Source organism: Camelus dromedarius, chromosome 9, assembly GCF_036321535.1.
Source record: "Camelus dromedarius isolate mCamDro1 chromosome 9, mCamDro1.pat, whole genome shotgun sequence".
NCBI lineage: Eukaryota > Metazoa > Chordata > Mammalia > Artiodactyla > Camelidae > Camelus > Camelus dromedarius.
The window spans coordinates 25,951,287-25,975,381 of NC_087444.1; the positions used below are offsets into that span (position 1 = coordinate 25,951,287).

Sequence of the window (24,095 nt, forward strand, 5' to 3'; positions counted from 1 at the left end):
AGCCATCTCCGTATTATCCAGTGAGATCCAATGATCAATGACCAGAGCTACAATCTTCACTATGCTTTGGTACCATTTAAAATCCTGAAACTTTGCACAGTATTTGGGACAGGAAAGCCCTAATAAATATATAGATTTAATTTCTGCCAGCTCAGAAGTATGATGAGATTTTACTTAGATTTGGATTTAAGTGAATTTAAAGAAAATAAAAATGTGCAATAATTTTTACAGATCTGGGTTTGTGTTTGTTAATTCACACAGACTACTCCATTTAAAAAGCAACCACACCAGAGGGGGAGTGTATAGCTCAAGTGGCAGAGCACATGCTTAGTATGCACAAGGTCCTAGGTTCAATCTCCAGTACCTCCTTCTATGCTGTAATTAGTAACCATCTTTCACACCTGCACAGCTTTGTACATTTGGTAAGGTGTTTTCACATACGTTATCTCATTTGATCCTCACAGAGTTAAGAGGTTTCATTGGCTCTCGAGCTGCTGAGTAGATGGGCAAGAGCAAGTTACTTAATGGAAGAGACCTCTGGTCACTAGATACTTCCTTTGCTCAGCTGCATTCTGATTCTCTCTCTCTTTTTCTCTCTCACACTCTCTCATTAGGAACAAGAGGAAAATTTTGTTCAACTCTTCCTTTAAAAATATTTGTGCAAAGTTAACATTTGTCAGATGAGTTTCATAGAACCCAATGACAAGGATGAACTGACTTCTACAGGGTTTGCAATTTAGGCTGCCACCCAAATGGTGGTAGTAAATCATGGCCAAACTTATCATAAAACAGGACAAAACAAAGAAACAAACACCTGTAGGCATATCTGAGAAAGAAAAGAGATTATAACACTTTGCAATGCCTTCTTACTATCAGAAAGATTTATTTCTTAAAACAACTCAATAAATATAAAGTTTATTTAAAGAGTATTTTTCTATTGCAAACTTTTAAAGCCAAAGGATTTAACAGAAGTTGCCTCTGAGGAATGGGAGTTGGGAGAGTGAAGCAGGTAAGACATTCATTTTCCTACTAGTACATTTCTATATTTTTCTATTAGTTACAGTAAAAGATATTACTTTTATAATACACTGTAATTGAAAAACAGAGTTTTTTAATCAAAAGATCTAATATCTAATTAGATTCTTTTTCTTTTTATCACAAAACATCATTGCTAGTTCTCTTTTCCTTTTATACCTTACAGGGATTCAAAAAGAAAACCCTTTTTTCTTTCTTTTAATTGTTCACTTTTGTCACAAAAACCCTGCCCTGGCTTGTCCATGTCCTCTAGGCCAGGAATTCCCAACTGTGGCACAAACACTAGACAAGGACTTAGCACCAGCATCAGAATTAAGATTTTACTCTCCATCAACCTACACCATCCAGCAAGTGTGCAAGGCTGAATGCATCTGCCATTGATTTTTTTAGGCACGCTTAACAAAAACAGGTAGTAATCTAGGAGAGTAGGTTTTTTGTTTGTTTGTTTTTACTGTAAAGTTGTAACAGGAAAAATTTCTCCAAAAGGTAGAATGCATTTTAATGTGTGCAAAACTTACTACAAATAATAAGTAAAATAACAGAGTAGATACAAATGTATAATTGTCCTTCTAAGAAAAATAATGGGCTTTTTTAATTTTTGTAATGGTGACACTCATATTCTTAAGAGTGGTAGAGGAATATAAAACAGTCAAAGCCACTGATTTGGCTTAGTTAGTAAGTCCCAGCAGCCTCCTTTTCAACTACTGGCTTTGACTTCTGTAAGTTTTCTTTATAGTAAGAACCTGTCATAGGTAAAGAGAAAACCATTAGTCTCTCCAGCCTTCTGATTTAACTTTTGTTTTGTTCCTCCTTATTATTAGTAAACACACAATTTCCTCTTGAAGAAAATAAACATCCATTTAGGCTGTGGCTTGACTTCTACAACTATAACATGTTCCCCTAACAATTCATTTCCACATTCTTTTTCTTTCTGAGAACCTCCTCCATCCCCCACAAATGTCTTCTAGGTTTAGATATAATAGTTTCATTTGCATAAATTGATCATATTTTTTAATTTTTTCTCCTCACAATCCCCATAGCAACTGGCTTCTTTAGAAACTTTCATAGAAAGTCCAAAGATACTATATCTTTTAACTGAACAGAACATTTTGAAAGAATTAGTACAGGAAAATAAGCCAGTTTCATTACCACATCCTTGGCCTTTCATTTATTTTTTTTCTTTTGTAAAGTAAAAAAAAAAGTTTAAATGTCAATTCCACTAGATAGAATTGGTTAGGTATTCTGGGGGCTTATAAGTTATTAAAGAGTGTGTATAATTTTAAAAGATGCTGTCTCACCCATTTTAAAGAGAAGTTTTTCACTTATTCATTCAATAAGTATTCATTGAGTATACTAAGAACTGCTTAAAGCTGTGAAAGATTCAGGTAACTATAAAACTCAGAACTGCCCTCCTGCACCTGCAGTCATGTTAGGTGACAATAAAAGGCAGTGTATAATTAAACACTGAAACTGTAAAACAGCCCTATCAGCATTCAGGGAAAAAAGGGAATCATCATTTTTGGTTGATGTAGAGAAAGATGAAATTTGAATTGGGTTCTGAGAGACAGGCAGGCTTTGAAAAGCTGAAAGAAGAGAAAACATTATTCCAGGCATCATTCCAGAAATAGAAGGCAGTATGAATATTTACACAGAGAGTAAATATGGAATGTTTAGAGGCATAGTGAGTAGATCAGTTTAGCTAGAGAAGGCTAAATTGAGGCATAAAAATTGAGAGCTAAAAAGCTACGAGATAAGGCTAGAGGGTAGGTGTAGAAAGCCTTGACCATCAGCCTGGATTTTATCTCACAGGTGACAGGATTAACTACTTAAAATAGGAAACTAATCTAAAAGATATTAGGAAGAGTCATCCAAACGAATGTTTGAGATTACTTTAGGGTCAGACTTTCTCCCTGCCTTGTTTTGTTTTTTCTTCCTCCATTTCCCTACTCCACTTTCAGCTAGAGCAATTTTTTTTAATTCAGTCTCTAAAACCCTCTTTTTATTGAGTTTAATTAACATACAACATTAGTTTCAAATGTAGAACAAAGTGATTTGATATTTTCACTCATTGTGAAATTATCACCACAGGAAGACCAGTTACTATCTGTCACCATACAAAGTTGTTACAGTATTATTGACAATATTCTCTCTATATACACTACATCCCCATGACTTACTCATTTTAAAGGTGGAAATTCGTAGCTCTTAATCCTCCTTCACCTATTTAGTCCATTCCCCGAGTCCCCTCTCCTCTGGCAACTACCAGTTTGTTCTCTCTATAAAAACTGTTTCTGTTCTGTTTTGTTTGTTCATTTTAATTTTTAGATTCCACAAATAAGTGAAATAACATGGTATTTTTCTCTGACTTATTTCACTTAGCATAATACCTTCCAGGTGATCCATGTTGCTGCAAGTGGCTAGATTTCATCCTTTTTTATGGCTGAGTATATACATATACAATGGAATATATATATATATACACACACATATCTATATGTGTGTGTGTGTGTATATATATATCACACATCTTCTTTATCCATTCATCATCAGTGAACACTTAGGTTGCTTCTATATCTTGGCTATTGTAAATATGCTGCAATGAATGTTGGGCTACAAATATCTTTTTGAATTAGTATTTTCTTCAGATAAATACCAAGAAGTGGAATTGCTAGATCATATGGTAGTTCTGTTTTTAGTTTTTTTGAGGAACCTCCATATTGTTTTCCATAGTGACTGCACCAATTTACATTTCCAGTAACAGTGCATGAGGGTTCCCTTTTCTCCACGTCCTCGCCAACACTTGTTTCTTGTCTTTTTGATAATAGCCAATCTGACAGGTGTGAGGTAGTATCTTGTGGTTCTGACTTGCATTTCCCTGATGATTGGTGATGTTGAGCACCTTTTCATTTGCCTTTTGACCATCTGTATGTCTTCTTTGGAAAAATGTCTATTCAAGTTCTCTTTTCAATCAAGTTGTTTGGGGTTTTTTGGTATTTTGTAAGAGTTCTTTATATATTTTGGACATTAACCCTTTATCAGATACATAGTTTGCAAATATCTTCTCCTATTTTTGATTTGTTTGTGGTTTCCTTCACTGTATAAGTGTTTTTTTTTTTAGTTTGACATATTTCCATGTTTATTTTTGCTTTTGTTTTCCTTGCCTAAGGAGATGCTTCTAAAAAAATATTGCTAAGAAGGTCAGAGGTTACTGCCCATGTTTTCTTCTAGAAGTTTAATGGTTTCAGATATTACCTTTAAGTCTTTAATCCCTTTTGAGTTTATTTTTGTATACGTTGTAAGAAAGTGGTCCCATTTGATTGTTTTGCATGTAGCTGTCCTGTTTTCCCAATACCATTTATTGAAGAGACTGTCTTTTCCCTATTGTATATTGTTGCCTTCTTTGTCATATATTAATTATCCATACGAGCATGGGTTTATTTCTGGACTCTCTGTTCTGTCCCACTGCTCTATATGTATGTACCAGTACCATAAATTTAATCACTAGAAGTTGTAACCTTCTATAATTTCAAGTCTTGGAGTATGATACTTCCAGCTTTGTCCTTCTTTCTCAAGATTGCTTTGGCTATTTGAGGTCTTCTGTGGTCCCATACAAATTTTGGGATGGTTCATTCTAGTTCTGTGAAAAATGCCATACGTATCTTGATAGGAATTGCACTGAATCTGCAGATTACTTTGGACAGTATGGACATTTTAATGATATTCTTTCAATCTATTAACACTTATCTCTCTCCATTTATTTGTATAATCGTCAAATTCTTTCATCAATGTCTTATAGTTTCCAGAGTTGAGGTCTTTCACCTCTTTGGTTAAATTTATTCCTAGGCATTTTTTCTTATTGATGAAATTGTAAATTGGACTATTTTCTTCATTTCTCTTACTCATAGATTGCTATTAGTGTGTAAAATGCAAGATTTCTGCATATTAACTTTATATCCTGCAACTGCACTGAATTCATTTATTAGTTCTAATAATTATTTGCTGCTCAGCCAGAGTGATCTTAAGATTGACACAATTCTATTGTGCAATTTTTAAGTGATGCCATTCTCCCGCTTAAAACATTTCAATAGCTTCACAGCAACTTTCAAAATCCTACCAACTTAACATATGGCCTTTAAGATCTGGCCCTAGCTTGCCACTCTAGACTTATCATTTACACAACATGCATCACTTAAACATCTTTCCATCTGACTGACACACTCCTTCATTCTTCCCACATTTCCCTTTTGTCTGGCATACTCTTAACTCATCTTGAAGTCTCAGCTTAGATGCCACTTCCCTAAGGAAGGCTCTCCAAGCTCCCCAAATTCAGACTAGGTTCCCTGCCATAACTCTTCTCTCTGTGAGAGTACTTAAGAACTGTTCCTTTGTCTGTGGCATATGGACAGGGGAGGGGTAGCTTCCCCAGCATCCACCAAAGGGCTAAGAACACAAGAGATTTTCAAGAATATTTGAAAAACACAGAAGACAGAAAAAAAAATAGGAGTCTATGACTGTTAGATGATCATAAAGTAGTAAGATTTAGCCAGGGATACCTTATGGCAATGGAAAAGAAAGGATGACTTGGGGCACGATAAAAAGAAAGCTAAATGGAAAGTTCACAAACCTAAATTCTACTGAGTTAATGCAATTTGGTTTATATAATTGGGAGATTCATGTGGCTCAGTAGTTTCTAAATCCTGGCTGATCCTCAGAATCATTTAGGATAACGAATAATTTATTTTCAATGTTTTAATTTCCTCTGGTCATTCTGTCATAACTAAGGACGGATGTTTAGAAATTACTTACTTGGATGTCCTGTAAGGCCACTTTCAGGACTAAGTTCTAATTTATCCAAGATAACCACTAACAAGTAATTGATAGGACTTAACTGAATATAAGATCAGAAAGGACGTGTTACACTACTTAGATTTTTAGGCTGGTTGACCCAGAGTCAAAATGTGCTTATAATACTTGCTTATTGAATGAAACAGGGGAGCAGTAAGAGGGAGCATTTTCTGTGAGAAAGTAGATCTGATGTTGGGTATGTGTTTCTCAGCTGACATTCCTTATTTATCCTCCATGGCTGTGTCAATGGAACAGTCTTCTTTCCTGCCTTAAATAGAAACTTGACCTTGGCTTGGCTGTTCTCGCTATTATAATGATTATCTTCTCTGGGTTATAGCACCCAATTTCTCTTTAAAGAATTACCCTCCCCTATTTTGTACAGTCCTATGGGGACTATAAATCATATCTTGCCCTTTCTTAGCTAAGACTCAATGAGATTCTTTCCTTAACTTTGAAAATTGGAGTGTCCTAAAAGCAAAGGTATCAGTTGGTGCTCAGCATTTCTGCAGTGACACTGATTATTGCTTCCTAGACCCTTGGGTTGCCCTGGTTTCTGTCCCTTTAACTTGCCCTTGTTCTTGAGCCTTATTGTGAACTACCCAATATCCTTCTAATAAATTCCCATTTTATTTAATAAGCCATTATTAATTTCTGGTACTTGCAAACAACAACAAAACAAACCAACAACAACAAAAACCAAAAGGAAGGAGGGGAGAGGAGAGAGAGGGAGGGAGAGGAAGTCAGAGAGGTAGGGAAAGAGAGAAGAAAAAGAAAAAGAAGATATATATATAATTCTAAATTTTCTAGTAGCCTCATTTAAAAGATGAAATTAATTTTAATGCTAGGTTTTATTTAGACCAATGCATCCAAACTATTATTATTTCAACATGTAATCAATATGAAAAATACTAATATTTTACTTTTTTGTTCCAAGTCTTTGAAATGTGGTATATATTTTGCACTTACAGCCCATCTCAATGTAGATACTAAATTTTTAAAGGTTAAGTGAAATGCAGTCCTTCCAAAACAATAAAATGTTACAACAAGAAAATATGTTACACTGCTTAAGTTTTTAAATTTAAATATTCCATTCCTCAGTCACATTAGCCACATTTCAAGTGCTCAGTAGCTACACATGACTAGGCTTACTGTACTGGGCTGCACAGCCTTAGATAACATCAGCTACAAGAGTGAAGAGACGCATGGGACCTTTTCTTGATGGATTTAGTAACTGGAAGGAATTGGAGGTTTCCACACTTCTAACAAACTCCATTATGAAAGGATTCGGAATTGTGTGAAGACCTATTAAAAAAAAAAAATCTCTTCCCCCACAAAGGATGTTTTCTTGGCCGTGTCCCTAAAACAGGTTAACACATTACAGAGTGTGAGACCCAGCATCTTGTTTTCTACAATTCAATAGCATAGAGAGATCAAGTAGTTACTCTCCCTGTCTAGGAGTTTAATTCAAAGTTAAAATGACATTATTACTCTTAAATCACTTCTCATTTATCACATTTTGATGGGTGGGAAGAGACTTTAAGGAACAGTTTTAATTATAAGCATTTTCTTCGTCAAATAAAAATGCAGAATTTTGAGAAGCAGGCTGTAGAATTTGACTTTTGTTCCTCAGGCAATAGTAGTCACTGAAACTTGTGGAACAGGAAAGTGATCATGATGAAACCAGTTTCAGGAAAATGAATCAGAATCCACTGTGCATGCAGACTGGTAACAAAAGAGATCCACAGGGATGGTATGGAGCTTCTAGCATCCTTAGCTGGTGTACATATGATCTTATTTCTGTCAGGACCTGTTTTCCTCTGAATCTGACAAAATATGTGCCTGTCCTTCAAGATCTAGTTCATAGTTGTTTCCTGGATGCAGATAGTCAGAATGGATCACTTCTTCACCTCTGCTCCCACAGAATTTCTTTCAAAATCCCAAACAGAAGTCAAATTCATAGAGGCAGAAAGTAGAATAGTGGTTGCCAGGTGAGGAAGCAATGGGTAGTTATTGTTCAACAGCTAGAGTTTCAGTTTTCCAAGATGAAAAGTTTTCTGTAGATGTATGGGAGTTATGGTAGCACAAAACTAAATGATTGGGGGTGAGGGTATATAGCTCAGTGGTAGAGTGTGTGCCTAGCATGCATGGGGTCCTGTGTTCAATCACCAGTTCAATCACCATTTTAAAAAAAACCAAACAAACTAAATGATTGGAAGGACTTTCCCCAGGCTAACTCCTCCCCTTTCAGATCTCAACTTAAATGTCACACCTTTAAGGGTTTTTCCCTTTTCCAGGGCAAAATGGTTCAGGTGCCTTTGCTATACCCTCTCATGAACCCCATGCTTTTCACATAGGGCTGTTATTACAATTTTAATCTATAGCTAATTTTGTGATGTATTAGTGTGCTAGGGTTTCCATAACAAAATAGTACAGCTGGGTGGCTTAAAACATAAAACTTTATTTTCTCATGGTTCTGGAGGCTAGAAGTTCAAGATCAAGGTGTAGGCAGGTCTGGTTTCTCCTTAGGCCTCACCCCTTGGCTTTCAAATGGCTGCCTTCTCACTGTGTCCTCACAGAGTCTTTCCTCTACACGTGTGCATTCCTGGTGCCTCCCTGTGTATTCAAATTTCTTCTCTTAAGAACAGCAGTCAGACTGGATTGGGACCCACTCTAAGGCCTCATTGTAAGGTCTTTAAAGGTCCTGTTTCCAAAAACAGCCAAATTCTGAGACAAAATTCTGATGAACTTTGAAGGGACACACAATTCAACCCGTTAACATATGATTAGCTCTATTGTTCCCACTTGGTAAACTCTATGACAACTCATCTTATTCTCATTTCAGGACTTTTACAGCTGCTATTCCATCTTCTTAGTACACTCTACCTCCAACCTCTCATACAACAGGTTTTTTTTCAACTTTCAAGCCTTGGCACTATAATATGACCAAGAGCATCCCAGACCACCTTATCTAAAGTAACCGTGAAAGTCACTCTATCCCATCACCATTTTCTTTCTGCCATTGCACTCGTCAGAATGTCAGTCCCAGGAAAGGGAGTTCGTGTGTTCCTACACACTATTGTACCTCAGAAATTAGCCCAGTGTCTCACATGTACCACATTGTAATGACTTTATTTACTCCTCTGAGATAACCTGACAGGGCACGGCCATGTTTTTATCAAGTGTCACTGCTTTTATTAATCTCAGCTCTAACACCAGCTGTGTGAACTCTAGTAAGTCCCTTAACCTCTCTGGGCCTCAGGTTCCCTATATATATGATGACAACAATACTTTCTTCAGAGTTCTTAAGAGGATTAAATAAAATAGTATACGTGTGGTACCCAGCACAAGAATTCAGTATACAATGCCTGCTATTGGCTGAAAAGGTATTAGGTTGTTTGTTTTCCAAAGTGTAACACCTGTGAATAGTGTGGAAACTGTCTACAGGTGGAATACAAAGCATGAAAGCTATCGTCTTTGCAATGTTCTTTCAATTCTTTGGGTTAAAACAAAGTCACTTTCTCATGCTTATGTCTCTCCCCATCCTTTCTACTCCACAGAAAGGTCATTCAGGTTGAAGGACGCACACAACTGTTAATAGGGGGATTTAGCACTTTGCCACTGTATTTGTGTAAGTATTTAAAGGCCATTCTGAGGCCACACTGCCTGGGTTTCTCGGCCCCTCCCTCACTCTGGCCTTGGGCTAGTTCTGGAATCTGCCTGCACCTCAGCCGACTCAACTACAACAAGGGGATAATGACCACTTCATGGGCTTATTGTGAATATAAAATGAACTATTACACGTAAAGCGATGCAGAACATGGGAAGCCCGCCATCCACGTGAGAAACACGTGAAAGAAACGGCCTGGGCGGGACGGCCAGTGTGGCAACTGTCCCAAAGTTCTCACCAGCGCGACTGAGTCAGCGGCAGGACCGGGTCCGCTGGGCCTGAGGAAGCCTGGCCGAAGCCCTCGGGGAAGGCAGCCGACAGCTCGCAGCTGCCGGGACTCTGGCCTCCTCCAGCTGCTGCTTCTCTGGAGTCTCCTTCCAGGGGTCAAGTCGCTCTCGCTCCTGCTTCTGAGCCTGCGCCTTCACCCCGAGTTTCTTCACGAGACGAGCGCTCCTTGAGGCGACTCGCGAAAAGCGCGGGCCGCGCGGAGACGCGAGAAACGGAGGCGGGGCCACAGGGCGGGACGACGCGCGCTACGTAAGACGACACTGAGACGCACGCAGTCTCGCGCATGCGCGGCGGGCCCAGTGGCGGAGCACGGCGCCGGGCGGGACTCAGTATGGCGGCGGAGCACAAAACTAAGTTGTCCAAGAACCTGCTGCGCATGAAGGTGCGGGGACGCGGGGGAGGCAGGCCAGGCGGCAGGGGTACCCGGTGTTCCCGACCTGCCTGAGGCTGAGGCGGCGGGTGTACCGGCGCACTAGAGAGGTCCTGTAGGACCTCTAGCTCTCGCGTTCATTCATTCACTTAGCTTCTGCTCCGCGTGAGGCAGTGAGAACCAAATTATAAATCTGGCGGATTCTCTCATAAAGCCCACAGCCTGGTAGGAGAAGTAGACACGTAAGCAGGCTGTTAGGACACAGCGTAGTGAGTGCAGTGGTGCTAGAAGCGCCGGAAGCCCCGGGAACTTACTTGGGCTGTCTGGGAGAAGAGACTGAAGGGTAGGTGGGAGGGTGGGGGCCGTTAGCGACATGAACTGAGGGGAAGCGACTTCAGAAATCCGAGAGGCAAACCCCGCCCAAAATCTGTAATTCCCAAGAACTGAGGGTCGTTCAGTATGTCTAGAAGGCAAGTAGCGAGAAATGGGCCTGGAAAAGGAGCCAGTAGTCACTACATGCAAGGAATTTTACGCCAGATTAAAGATTTTTTCCTTTATCTTGTAGCACTGGGAAGCTGTTGAGCACCGGGGAAAGTATCATTAGCTGTGCTTCTTACTTTTCTCTATTTCTTTAACTGTCCTGTGAAGAATACATTGGTGAAAGAAGGACCCGACAAGGGACAAAATTGTAGTCCTGAAGACCAGATAGAACTGATGATCTGGGTTTGTGTTGCAGTGGTGGTGGGAATGGAAAGAATTTTAACAGTGGAGGTGAAATGTGAGTTACGATATATTCAGAGAACCTTTATGGAGCTCTTCTTCTGTCCCAAGTACAGCCTGAATACCAATAATACAAGATGAACAAGAAACATGGTCTGCTATTTATAATCTCAGTCTTTTGGGAGACACAGAAGCATAATGAGAATAAGCCAGTGTTCCTAAGGCTGTCTTAGAAGTAGGGAAAGGTGTTCTTTTATGGGAACAGGCTTGGGAAGCGCTTGGCCAAAAAAGTCAGGGGAAGCCCTAAGGACACGTGCTCCGAGCCTTCCCAGGGGACTATTTTGCCAGGCAGAAAATTGAAGCATGATGTTGAGTAGCAGAGGCAGAAGGCCTGGGAAGTAAAAGGTATGCATTCCAGAAATTGCCAGTGCTTTCCTGTGGTGAGGGTATGGACACAGAGGTAAAAGGATGAGGACCCAAAACACTTTAGGTGCAAAGAGTGCTTTTACATTTGTTTAAAATAATGATAGATTCACAGTAAGTTGCAAAAAATGTACAAGGGGGAGCCTGTGCACCCTTCACCTCCCTGTCTTATTTCACTCAAGTACAGTGCAAAGCCAAGAAACTGACAGTGGTACCATCCACAGAGCCTACTCAGATTTCACCTTTTTATGTGGACTCCTTTGTGTGTGAAAGAGAGGGTTTATCATGTCTAGATTCATGTAACCACCACCACCTTCAAGATACAAAACCATTTTGTCATCACAGAGTCCCCTTGAGCTACCCCTTTGTAGCCACGCCCATTCCCTTCTATCACCCTAACCTCTGACAACCATGGATCTGTTCTCCATTCCTGTAATTTTGTTATTTCAAAGATGTTATATAAATGGAATCATACAGTATGTGGCCTTTTGAAATTGGCTTTTTTTCACTCAGCATAATTCACTTGAGATCCATCTAGGTTGTTGAACGTATCAATAGTTCCTTTTTATTGCTAACTGGTATTCTGTGGTATGGAAGTACCCTAGTAGTTAATCATTCACCTGTTGAAGAGTATTTTGGTTGTTTCCAGTTTGGGGCTATTACAAATAGAGCTACTGTGAATATTCTTGTATAACTTTTTGAGTGAATATAAGCTTTCATTTCTTTGGGATAAATGCCCGAGAGTACAGATGCTGGGTTGTATGGTAAGTGCATGTTTATTTGGGTAAGAAACTGTCAAGCTGTTTTCCACAGAGGTTATACCATTTTACTTCCCCTACACTAGCAGTGTAGGAGTGATCCAGTTTGTTTACATTCTCCTCAGAACTTGATGTTATCACTATATTTTATTTGGGAACATTTTTCAAGTTTTGTCATTTCACTTAATAGTCATTGGGAAAGCTCTGATGCCTAAAAATGCTTGTGTTTTTGGAAGAACCAGAATAGAGGGGACAGTAATATGGAACCTGGATAAGGGACAGAAATGGGGTAAATGGAAACCAGTGGAACCCTGGACCTAACTTCTGGGAGGCTCCTGGATGTTTTCTGAATGTATTTTTTTCCAATATTGATGCTTTATCATTTTGCTGCAATTAATTTCTTGGTTTGTTCGCCTGTCCCCTAGGAAATAGTTTTTTTCCCTTTTGCCTCTTGGGGGGGGTCATTAAGTTTATTTATTTAGTTATTTTAATGGAGGTACTGGGAATTGAACCCAGGACCTTGTGCATGCTAAGCATGTGCTCTAACCATTTAGCTGTACCCTTCTCCCTAAAGCTTTTGTTTGTGCTAGGGAGAGACTAGCAGCAGGAGTGCTGTTTTCTCCACTGGCCTATTTTCAGTTGAGCTTCTGCAGATTTTAGAATGAAGAGCTGATCAGCATTTCAGAGGATAGGTATGAGTGAAGACTAGGCTTACAGGTACAGCTTGGCTTCAGTCTGTATTTATAGAGCCATTGCAATGCGTCTTTCATCATGCTGATACTGATGAAGGAGACTATCCAGACGCAGTCCCTGCCCTGAAGGTCTTCAGAAGAGACAGATACTCAAGAAATTTAAATGTTGTGAGACTAGTTGAAGTTGCCATGGGAAGCTCCTAGGGAAAAGATGCTGATTTTGCCTGCAGCTGTTAGGGTTAATTTCACATGTCAGAAGGGCTAGGAGTTGGCCAGGTGGAAGAACTTGAGAAGGGCATTACAGATTGAGATCAGCAGGTGCAAAGGCCTATGGGCTTCCTGGGTCAGAGAGAGATTCGGGAAGTACTGCATCTCTCATTTTCTGCTTTTTGCCCCTCTCACGTTCTGTCTCCTACCTGCCTGTCCTGGCCTGTGGTTCAGTCTTCGGCCTTAGCCCTTCCTCACTGGCCATTATGTAAAACTGCAATACTTAATGTGACACTTATTGCGTACAGTTTTTTGTTGTTGTTGCCTGCTTTATTAAATCAGAAAAAAACTAAAATTGGTAAAGCTCTCTCTAAGTCTTCTGAAGAAAGTACACACGTTGCTTTTTGATGTGCTCTGGCAGGTTCCCTCCTAGTGTGATGTTGTCAAGGACGGGGCTCAGCTGCTTGGTTGCCCCACCCCCAGCCTCACTCACAAGATGGGATTCCTGGAGAAATGAGTTTTGTAAGTTGGAAATGTTAGTAGCTGACACTGATTTTATTTTATTTTGACAGTTCATGCAAAGAGGACTGGACTCGGAAACCAAGAAACAACTAGAAGAGGAAGAAAAGAAAATCATTAGTGAAGAGCACTGGTACTTGGATTTGCCTGAGCTTAAAGAGAAAGAGTAGGTTTTTTACGACACTTTGGGTGTTCAAAGGGAAATCCCTATAAATGTGATTCATCATTCCAGTGACATAAAACCCATGAAATAGTATTTATTCAGTTTCTTGAGTTAGCCTTGCAAATAATTTTTTTCATTATTAAGTCTCCAAGCGTTCTACTTGGATTTGTACATTTTATTTGGTCCTTGGCCGTCATTTATAACATCGTTCTTTTTTCATATTGAGTAAAGGAATCTAGCCCTTAAGTCTCTGGTAGAAACTGGTGACCTTTCATGAGAATCTAATGTGCTCTCTGTCGTATTAAGTTTTGAAGATTAGATATGTACTTCAGGTCTCTCCAGTTTTGTGTCAGTAACAGAATTCTCCAGCTGAGCTTTGTAAAGGCAGGTCAAGAGTTTTTTGTTTACTTCTTTTTTTTTTTTTTTTAATTTTTATTTCTAGTACCAGTCCTCTTAGCTAATGTGTCGTGAGTCTGTAGTGTGTGCTGGGAACTGGATGGGCTAAGCACTTTACATCTCTTAATTATTTAATCCTCATAGCAAACTTGAGAGCTGGCTCCTATCATTCCATCCATTTTATAGTTGAGAAAACTGAAACTTAAGAGAGTATGACTTACCCAGAGTCACCAGCTAGTCACTACTGAAGCTTGATAACACACTAGACCGTTTCTCTTCCACCTCTAAGCTTAGTTGGTACATGATAAATAATTTTGAATGAGAGTAAGGGACTCACACCATTAATTTATCTAAATTCTTCTGGAAGCTATTTATCATTTCTCCTTGATGTTTTCCTTACAGTTAGTAATCTCGTGGTTATGGTAGTTTTACTTACACTTTGTCAAATGACTGAAGATCCTGCTTATTATCTTCAAGCACATTTATGTTTTTCTCTTTCCATACCTTGTAATTTAATTTTTTCCTTTTTAACATATTATTTTCCCTTGTTCATTTGGCTGACCTTTTCTGGATCTTTTTGGGAAATTTAGACCTCCTTCCCTAAAGATAGAAAATGTGACCCCCAGGAGGAATGGAAGGAAAGTAATTTCTTTTCTCTGCTTGCTTCTCTGCATGCTTTTCTGTACAGTTTCTCAGAGGAAGCAAGATGTTAGTGAGGAAAGAGAAGATGATGCTGGAGATGGTATGGATTTGGGAGTGGGGCTTGGTAGGAAGAGAAGATTACTGGTAAGGAGCTACAATTTGATTTTATGCGTTGCCTCCAAGTATTCCAGGTATCACTTACTTTTATTGAAAAGCAAGACAGTTTGTATCTTATTTTCAGTATTCTTTCCACCCCACCCCCTCAACACAGCATATTAGTCCCAGAAAAATGACCTTTAGAGTCCTTTCCTAGGGAGGTAAATGTCTCAGTCTGTTCAGGGACTATAGCAAAGTACCACAGACTGAATAGTTTATAAACGACAGAAATTTGCTTCTCACAGTTTTGGAGGCTGGAAGTCCAAGATCAAGATACCAGCATGGTCATTTGATGTTTTGGTGGTGGCCCTCTTCCTGGTTCATAGCCAGCACCTTCTCACTGTGTCCTCACCTGGTAGAAGTGGCTAGAGATCTCTGTGGGGTCTCTTTCATAAGGCCCTAATCCCATTCATGAGGGCCCCATGCTCAATGAGCTCATGACTTAAGCACCTTCCAAAGGCCTCCCCTCTTAGTACCATCATCTTTGGAGATTAGGATTTTAAACATGAATTTCGGGTGCAGGGGAGGTGCAAAAACATTTAGACCATAGCAGTAAGTTATAACCTTTTGCCATCATTCAGTGTTCTGTTTACATATAGGTATGGATATCAGTTTGGGATGTTGGCAGGAAGAGATGGCATTGTCAGGTTGGGTAAGTAAGGAGAGTATAACAGAGACTACGGAAGTGTGGGCAGGGTGTAGGGAAGCCACTCTGGACATTGCAGCACCCTGGCTTGTGTCATTTCCATTCCAGGCCTGGAGGGTCTGGGGGAGGCAGTGGTTACTGAATCTGAAGACAGGCTGCGTGGAGAGAGCATCTTACAGGAGCTGCTACCTTTATTTGAGGGCACAGCCAGCAGAGGTAATCCCATAGGCAGAGAACTGTTCCATGTATTATATTCAGATCAACCTCCCAAGGCACTGATGGCGGGGGGCAGTGGGAGGAATGGCAAGTGGAGCTGGAGGGGTAAATGAATATGTCCCTGGGGTGTGTGTGTTTTAACACCCCAAATAGGGAGACACTGGATTGGACTGGTTCATTAAGAGCATGGGCTCTGGAGACAGAAGGACCTGGGTTTGATGCCCACCTCTGCCACTTGCTTACTTGTGATCTTATCTGTGTTTTGTCATTTTTATATTATGTATGATAATAGTGCCTGTCACATCCATTATGAGAAGTAAATAAGGTAATACATGTGAAAGCACAATAAATGTTAGCAGTTTATGTATTTACTTATACTTAAGTATCAGGAAATTCACCCACTCTTTTTGCTCATTTGCATTTGTGAATATTTTCCTTGATTGTATCATCTGAATTATTCCAGAGGGTTACTGCTCTTTGTGAAATTAGAGATTGCCATCAGCTATATTGGTCTGTAATTCAGTGATGACTGCTAGAGCTATTCAGTGCTCACACCTCCCCTTATAGGACACCCTTAGCCAGTAACCAGGCTATGAAGGGGGATGAGGGTCTGGCTGCTTTGCTTCAACTTGGAACAACTGCAGGGCTTTCCTAACTCCAGAGCTCCTTGTAGCAACTGGGGCCTTAGTGTAGCCATGTTGTAGGTCAACTTCTCCATCTGCCTAATCTTGCATTTCCATAGAGGGCCATCTCCCAAACAGTACTCCCCAGTAAAACTTCTGCAAGTAACTGTCTCAGAGTCTATTTTCAGGGAACCTGATATAGGATACTTGGTATAAATTCCTGGGGGTAGTTTACCATATCAAAGGTTTTGGTATATTGTTGCCATATTATTTTTCTCCAAAGGATGTGGCCCATTATAGAGAATGTGAGTATAGCCAGTTTAATTGCCCCTTTGCTATAGGATGTTGCTTAAAAGATATTTTTGGCTACTGTGTTTCTTGTGCCTGTGTATCTTGGCCCGGTGAACTTAAGAACTGTGAGATCTGAAATTGACCCTACTTGCAAACTAACAAATGGGCCTGCTGCAGTTTCATGGATACTAGGGGAAGGTATGAGATTCTTGAGTCAGAGACAAAGGACTTTATTACTCACAGCACACCAAGCAGTGTGAGCATCACATTGACATCATTTTCCCTAATCCCACTGGGGCTAATGTGGTACCCACAGTAGGTCTGCATCACAGCAGAGAAGGCCTGAGCTTAGGAAACCTGAGTCTTTGATACTGGACTGCAAACAAACTTGCCCTTCGCCCCCAAGGAAGCATTATCTTTATTATACTGGACATTAAGCAAATCTGTGCTTTGCTCTGGAGGAGAATAGCTCTGTCTTCCACAGCTGTTAACTATACACATATCCTTGGAAAGATAGTTTGGAACAAATGGGCATTTAGTGCCTCACTCACAGGATGTGCAGAAATAAGAGACCCATAAAGAATTGTTTCCTAACAGTGAGTTTTTGCCCTATTTTGCCACGTACATATTATTTGTGGCTTTCGGCAAATCTGTTTTTTTTTCAGTAGCAGTTTCTCAACTGCAAAAATAGATGAAATAGGTAATTTCTTGGATATGTTTTAGCTCTAAAATTATAGATCCTTATCAATAAAAATGGGGAAATTAAAATACAAAATGTTTACAGTTAAATTTTGGAATATTTCCCTTATTTGCTAACTCAATTTGTGTTCCTCATCATTGGAACTAGGCTTATAGGTAACAAAACAACTATGCTCCTTTTTATATTAATGTCAAAGTTACCAGGTCAATGGAAACCCATGGGAAAGCTTTCTGAGGAGCCATTGGTCCTGCTATGAATCCGTTCCTGCCATTTAGTTCCATCTTTTGACTTAAATGAATGCTTAAATGCCTGTGTATGGTGCTTTCATGAGGGAGGTAATTTACTTGGGACATTGGTGATGTTTTATCAGCTGCACTCTGCAAGGAACAAGATTGGGCAGTTGAGAGGGAATCCCAAGTTTATGGAAAAGGCTGAACAAAAAGTTGGGGAGAACATGTGCCTGAATTTATTGGTCACAGTAGGAGGGCTGGTTTGATACCAGTTACTCCCTTATGACCAGGAGTGGAATAACCTTCTTCATCTTTATCCAGTGTCTAAGTGTTTTATTTATTATCTGGCATCACTGTCTAGAATGTAACCTCTGCAAAAGCAGAGACTCTTGTCAGTCATGGCTGTCTCCCCAGCTCTAGAACAGGGCCTGGCCCATAGTTTGGTTTAGTAAGTGTTTGCTGAGTGAGTGAATGAATGAGTGGATCTTGAGAAGAAGCAGGGCAGGATTGTCGGACAAGAAACAGTCTGCTAAAGAAGCCATAAAGGCCAAGTTTTTGATTTCCTACCTTGCTTTATGGTTGATAGCTGGGCTGTGGCTGGATGTGTTCACCTGGGATTGGGGTCATAAACTGGTGACTCAGGGGAGAGCCCCTTTTGGAGACTGAAACATCCACACCTGCATCCTTTTTCCAGGGCAGCAGTGGCCTCTCCGATGCCCGCTGTAATCTCCACTGTTTAGCCCTCCCAGCAGTAGCATCATTTGTCCTAGGGAGGTTTTTTAGCATAATTTTGGTTTGGGGGTCAACAACCTAGCCACCTTTATTTCTGCCCATTTCCCAGTTCTGCTCATCCAGCTCCCCCGGTGATTCTGTGAGATACCTGGTATCCTTACAATAAACTACGTCTCTGCTTAAGTCATCCAGGGTCAGTCATTGTTATTTATAGCTGAGAGCTGCAACTAATACACTCTTCAAGCTGCCTAGAACACTGATTTCTGTAAATTTAATAAGAACTGGGTGGGTAGTGCAAACATCAAAGAAACTGCTTAAAGTTTGGAAAATTCCAGTTTATTTAAATACTTTTGGTCTCTACATTGTGTAGGCATTCATGCAAATTAAATGTAGAGTTTAGAAGAGAATGTGCCTCCACCCTGCTGCTCTTGCCTCCTAATGCTTATGTTGGCCAAATTAATCAGTTTTTATTTCCAAACCTAGGTCAGAAATATTACCGTATTTTTACTTGATTCCACTGAGAGCCAAAAGATCTATTTTTCACTTAAAATCTTGACTTTCATTTGCTCTGTTTTGTTATAAGTAGATATGCTATTAATATAGGTTTATTTTCTCATTTAGGAGTTTCATAATAGAAGAGCAGAGTTTCTTGTTATGTGAAGATCTTCTCTATGGAAGAATGTCATTCAGAGGATTTAATCCTGAGGTTGAGGTATTACATATAATTGCTTCAAATTTAAAATTTTTCCAAATGAATTCTTTCTGCTAATAATTGGGTTTAGGTTTTTCCCCACCAGATACCATTTCTCCTCATCATATAGAAAATAGCAAGTCTTCAAATATTTCCGTAGCTATTTAAAGAAATTGCAGGCGTTGCAGTCTAGTTTTATGGTGGAATTGAGTAGATAATTTAATATAGCAGTATACAGTCCCTGACAGTGCCACTGTAAGTATTAGAATTTTAGCTCGGGTCCTTTAGAGAAATGTCAGGATTTTATTCAGATGATTCTATTATGAAAAAATATTTTCTAATATCTATAAATGTGTCTTTTCTAATGGAAAAAAAAGTTACTTAAAATTGAGTAATTTGACTTTTTAATGGATAAGTTTTAATCCAAGCTTGTAAATAGATTTTTAAATGAATCTTTGGAAATTTTGTCTGAGAAGTAAATACTCACTTCATAACTGAGCTGTTCATTTTAAGCTTCCTGCCTCAGGTTTGTAGAGAAGCACAGACCTTCATTTCCAAATAATTATTAGAACTACGGCTCATGTATTAAAAGCCATCCTGTCAGGTACTTGACCAACCAAATGGAGGCTTGTGATAGAAAGCTTTTAGCTTTGTAGCTGTCACTTAAAGGCACGATTTCTCAGCGCTGGTGCTGTTAACATTTGGAACCAAATTATTCTTGATGGTGGGGCCTGTCCTGTTCATTGTAGGGTGTTGGGCAGCATCCCTGGCTTCTACTCTACCCACTGGATACACATATACACCCCAGTTGTGACAACCAAAAATGTATCCAGACATTCCAAACATTGCCAAAGGTCCCTTGGTGAGCAAAATCATCCCTGGTTGAAAACCACGTGTCTAAGAATGCCAGAAGGAACCACAAGTTAACCAAACTAAATGCTGGAATTTATTTAAAGATTGTAGGTTGATTTTCTTTTTCTTTTTTTCCCCTTTTTTTGAGGGATATGATAATTAAGGTGTTATATTTACTTTATTCAAAATCAACACTACAAGTGTTTTTTATTTGTTTGTTTTTTACAAGTGTTTGTTTTTAATATATACTTTTCTCTCTTGGGTCTGCTTAAAGCTTTAGGAAGAGAAAGAGGGCAGTGAGGTAAAAGAGGGGAAAATATACCAAAGATAATGAGTGGATGATGCCCAGACACTAGGGTACTGGGTTGGCAAGGACTCCAAAGTTTGGCTGGTCCAGTGGGAAAAGGAGTTGATCTGGCCTCCAAATTTGGTGTGGGAGGTTATTAGAAAATGGCTTTAATTACTGGCAGTCTGTAACACTGAATTCATTCTCTCTGGGAGGTTTTATGCTGTTCAACTTGCAGATCTGTCATAAATTGTGAAAAAAGTTTGAGATACTTGGTTATGGAAAGAATAATACCAACTTGAGAGCACTTTATTATAAGAAGGATGTACTTAGAGCACATTTTTTAATATTGTATTTGTTTCTAGTGACACTTGCCATGCGGTCTATTTATTCAGTAAATATTTAGTCTGTACCCGTGGTGCATCAGCCCTCTTGAGACACTGGAAATGCAGCAGGTCTGTGCCCTCACAGAGCTTGTGTTGTTGAAATTACTTTATTTTCACTCTTCTAAATGTTGGGAAAGCTAGTTGAAACTGGTTTTTCTTCTGCTTTTCCTTCCTCACCCTGCCTTTGGTATAAAGAAAGTATCGTATTTTTTTTTTAAAGTCTGTCAGAGGGTAACTATCAAGAAAGGTTAATATGAGAAAAAGAGATGGAGGAGAGACCTATGGCATGTAGACATCATGTGGAAATCAGTGCATTTTCCACCCTCATGTGTGGAGCCGAAGCAGTTCCCCCCATTATACCAGAGCCAGCCCTCCAGTTCTTCCAGCAGTTTGTTGCTCCCCTTTCCCAACTACCACCCAAAACTGCATTTAACATTACTCTTGATTGTAGTATTTCTTCCATTTGGCTCAAAGGTGGGAAGTTCAGAGGAAATCTGAAAGTTTACTTTTTCTTTCCCCTACTCACCATAGTCTGTTAGCAGTGTGCCTGCTTTAGATACAACTAATACGATGTATGATCTAAAATACAATTTAAGAATATATATATATGTATAAATGAATCGCTGTGCTGTACACCAGAAACTAACACATTGTAGATCAACTATACTTTAATAAAAAACAAATAATCAAATCAAATCAAATCAAATTTAAACTCATTAACACTAAGTCTAATCTAGCAGGGCTTTGTCTTACTATTTTTTTAATTCAGAGCTGATTTCTTTTAGCATGTTGTAGAATAAAGTATTACAGATAACCCCTTGTAAATTTTGTCTACTCCTGGAGATTCTGTGGCTACTGTTTACTTTCAGATACATTTGACACCAGTTCCTTTAACAAGCTGTTTCCAGCCCTGCTAGCCAGCATTGTTGTATTTTTCAGAAATTAATGCTTCAGATGAATGCCAAGAACAAAGAAGAAGTTGTTGAAGATGAAACAGTGGAGCTCGATGTGTCAGATGAAGAAATGGCCAGAAGGTAACTGTTACCTTGGAACAACTTTATAATCTGAGCCCAGCATTTGTTGCCTCTCACATGTGCACTGTTTTTGCCCCACGACCTACGGGTCTGCCATTCTTTGAAAGGGGAGTACCCCAGCAGGAAGATGACTTTCTGCTTTCTCTAATATGGCCTGGGGTAGATTCATACCTGTCACAGGCTGGCAGTTGAGGACTCATTTCTAGTACTGCTTCTAATACATATTTTTAAATATACATCTCAACTTAGTTAGGATAATGCAAAAATAAAATACAGTGAAGAATTTAATCAGAAATTCATACATTTTTAAATGAGATGGTTTCTTTTAATCATAGCTTTGACTTTTCTTATTCTCTGTTGCATATTTGGTTTGATATTCTTGACAGGACTTGGTTCCTACCTTTTTTATTTGAAACTGAACTTGTTCTGTGTGTCTTAACAGATATGAGACCTTGGTGGGGACAATTGGGAAAAAGTTTGCTAAAAAAAGAGACCGGGCCAATTACGAAGAAGATGAAAATGGAGACATAAAACCAGTTAAAGCAAAGAAGATGTTCTTAAAGCCTCAAGATTAAAATGGATGCCTTAAGGTATGGCTCAGGGATGCCTTGTGAGAGCACATTTTAGAACACACTGTTGGTTTCTCTGTGGTTATTAATGTTGTAATGTTTATTTGTAAAGCAATGCATAGTTTTGGAAACATGCTGTTTTGGGAACAGATACGTGGTGGATGTTATACATCCTTTGCTTAATGGTATTCATCAAGAATGGACTTTTAGCCCTTGATCTTCAAAGGTATATAGATACAGTGTTGCTTCCTGAAGATTTTTTATCTCAGATTTTTTTAATGTCACTCTCCAGTCCCTGACCTTGAATTGACTCATAAATTAATACCAGTGTTTAAATTGCCCTTATGTTTATATTCTCCTTTAAATTGTTAATCATGTCAAGCCAGTTCGTACATATATTTTAGAATATAATGTCATAAGAATTTATTACATGCAGATTCACCAAGAATAAACATGCCTCTCCAGCCTGAAGTATTTCCATGTTACCAAGTCATTGTCGTTGTGTGGAATTATATTTTTTTGTTTAAAGCCTTTAATTAATTAAAAAACAAACAAAAAAAAACTTGTTCTGTAATAGGTATCTGTTTTCATATACTTTTTCTATTCTCATACTTTCAAACAGTGATTTTAGTCTAATTAAGTATTGGATCTGTTATGTAATTAGTAACTTTAAAAAGACAGCCATTAATTTAGAATACGGGGATGTATTAGGTTGAATCATAAGAAATTTCCTTTTTGGGTCAAAAACAATTATCATTTTCTTATGGTACAGCCTGGTAGAATTTACCACCAACTAGACCATCTCCTAATCTGAACCTTATTCTAAGTAGTAAATACAGAACCGCATGGAATTAAGTGTATATTTGTGTCTTTCTGTCCATCTGGAGATATGTACCTAGGACTTCTAAGAAATGCTGATTTCATCTAATCATGTTCCTAGCAATTAAATGAGGTGTGTGTCTCCTCTCTCTGAATCTCCTCAGGTTTACATTGCTCTGTGACCTCAGTTCTCTAGTGAATTATGAGAAAAGTTGTGAATTTGAAGTTTATCTGGCTCTAATTCATTGTGAAGGTGAGGACGGTGCACCGTCCAGTCCTCTACATCCTGGGGCAGAGCCCCGAAGTTTTTCACAGTGCTTCACCAGCACCACAATCCATGGATTAGAATGGATTCCACAGAATGTCTTACTCACCTCCCTGATATTCTGCACCGCGTCCCATCTAATAGACAATTCATTTCACAGTAAAAGAAGTGGAGCTTGTGTCTCGAATTCACTAGTCTTAGCACATACCCCATCACCCAGAGCAGTGGGCAGTGGAGAATGGTGGAATGGTCCAGTGAGAACGGTTATGGCCCTAGGAGGGGTGCAACACTCCATTATCTTAAAAGTGTAAGTTATGCATTGAATCAATGACAACTCAGGTGGGCCGTTGCTGTCATGTACTCAGAATGTAAGGTCTGGAATCGAGCAGAGACGGAGTGACTCCTCTCACTGTTACACCCAGTAACCCCTCTTGCTTCCTGTCCTTCAATTCTGACCTCTTGTTTGGAGATCTGTGTTCCTAAGGAAGGAGTGCTTCCACCAGGGAAGACAACACTGGTCCCATTAAGACAGAAACAATCTGGTCATTTCACCACTAAACTAACAGGCAAAGGAGTTAACTCTCCTGGCTGGTTTGTGTGATCCTCAGAACAAAGGAACATTTGTGTTGTTCCTACACAGTGGGTAATGGAGAAGGATGTTGAACCCTAAGCATTCTCCAGGACATCTTTTTTTAGCACTTCAAAGTCCAATGACAAACTTTAATGGAAGACTACAACCTCGGAGGTGGGAAGGATTTTGACCCTTTAAACAATGAAATCCTGGGTTACCCTACCAGGTATCAACCCTGAGCACCTGAGATACTAGCTGAGGAAAGAGGAAACATGGAGTGTGTAGGAAAAGAATGCAGTTTAT

General features: G+C 39.3%; 2 protein-coding genes across 4 annotated transcripts in view; one reads left to right on the forward strand and one right to left on the reverse strand.

Annotated features, from left to right (window-relative positions):
- The window catches only part of CDH13 (cadherin 13), a 1,287,194-nt gene extending 1,277,205 nt beyond the window's left edge, over positions 1–9,989 (reverse strand). The window contains exon 1 of the mRNA XM_064488932.1: positions 9,786–9,989. The gene's annotated coding sequence lies outside the window, so the exon portion shown is untranslated. The remainder of the gene's footprint in view (positions 1–9,785) is intronic.
- A 137-nt stretch (positions 9,990–10,126) lies between these two features.
- MPHOSPH6 (M-phase phosphoprotein 6) overlaps positions 10,127–24,095 on the forward strand; it is a 31,252-nt gene continuing 17,283 nt past the window's right edge. For all 3 annotated transcript variants that reach the window (XR_010382263.1, XM_010980491.3, XM_031457993.2), the window contains exons 1-5: positions 10,127–10,217; positions 13,578–13,690; positions 18,941–19,031; positions 21,474–21,568; positions 22,011–22,158. Coding sequence is in view for 2 of the 3 variants with exons in the window: in XM_010980491.3 (XP_010978793.3) it covers positions 10,167–10,217; positions 13,578–13,690; positions 18,941–19,031; positions 21,474–21,568; positions 22,011–22,143 (483 nt within the window). In the remaining variant the exon portion in view is untranslated. The remainder of the gene's footprint in view (positions 10,218–13,577; positions 13,691–18,940; positions 19,032–21,473; positions 21,569–22,010; positions 22,159–24,095) is intronic.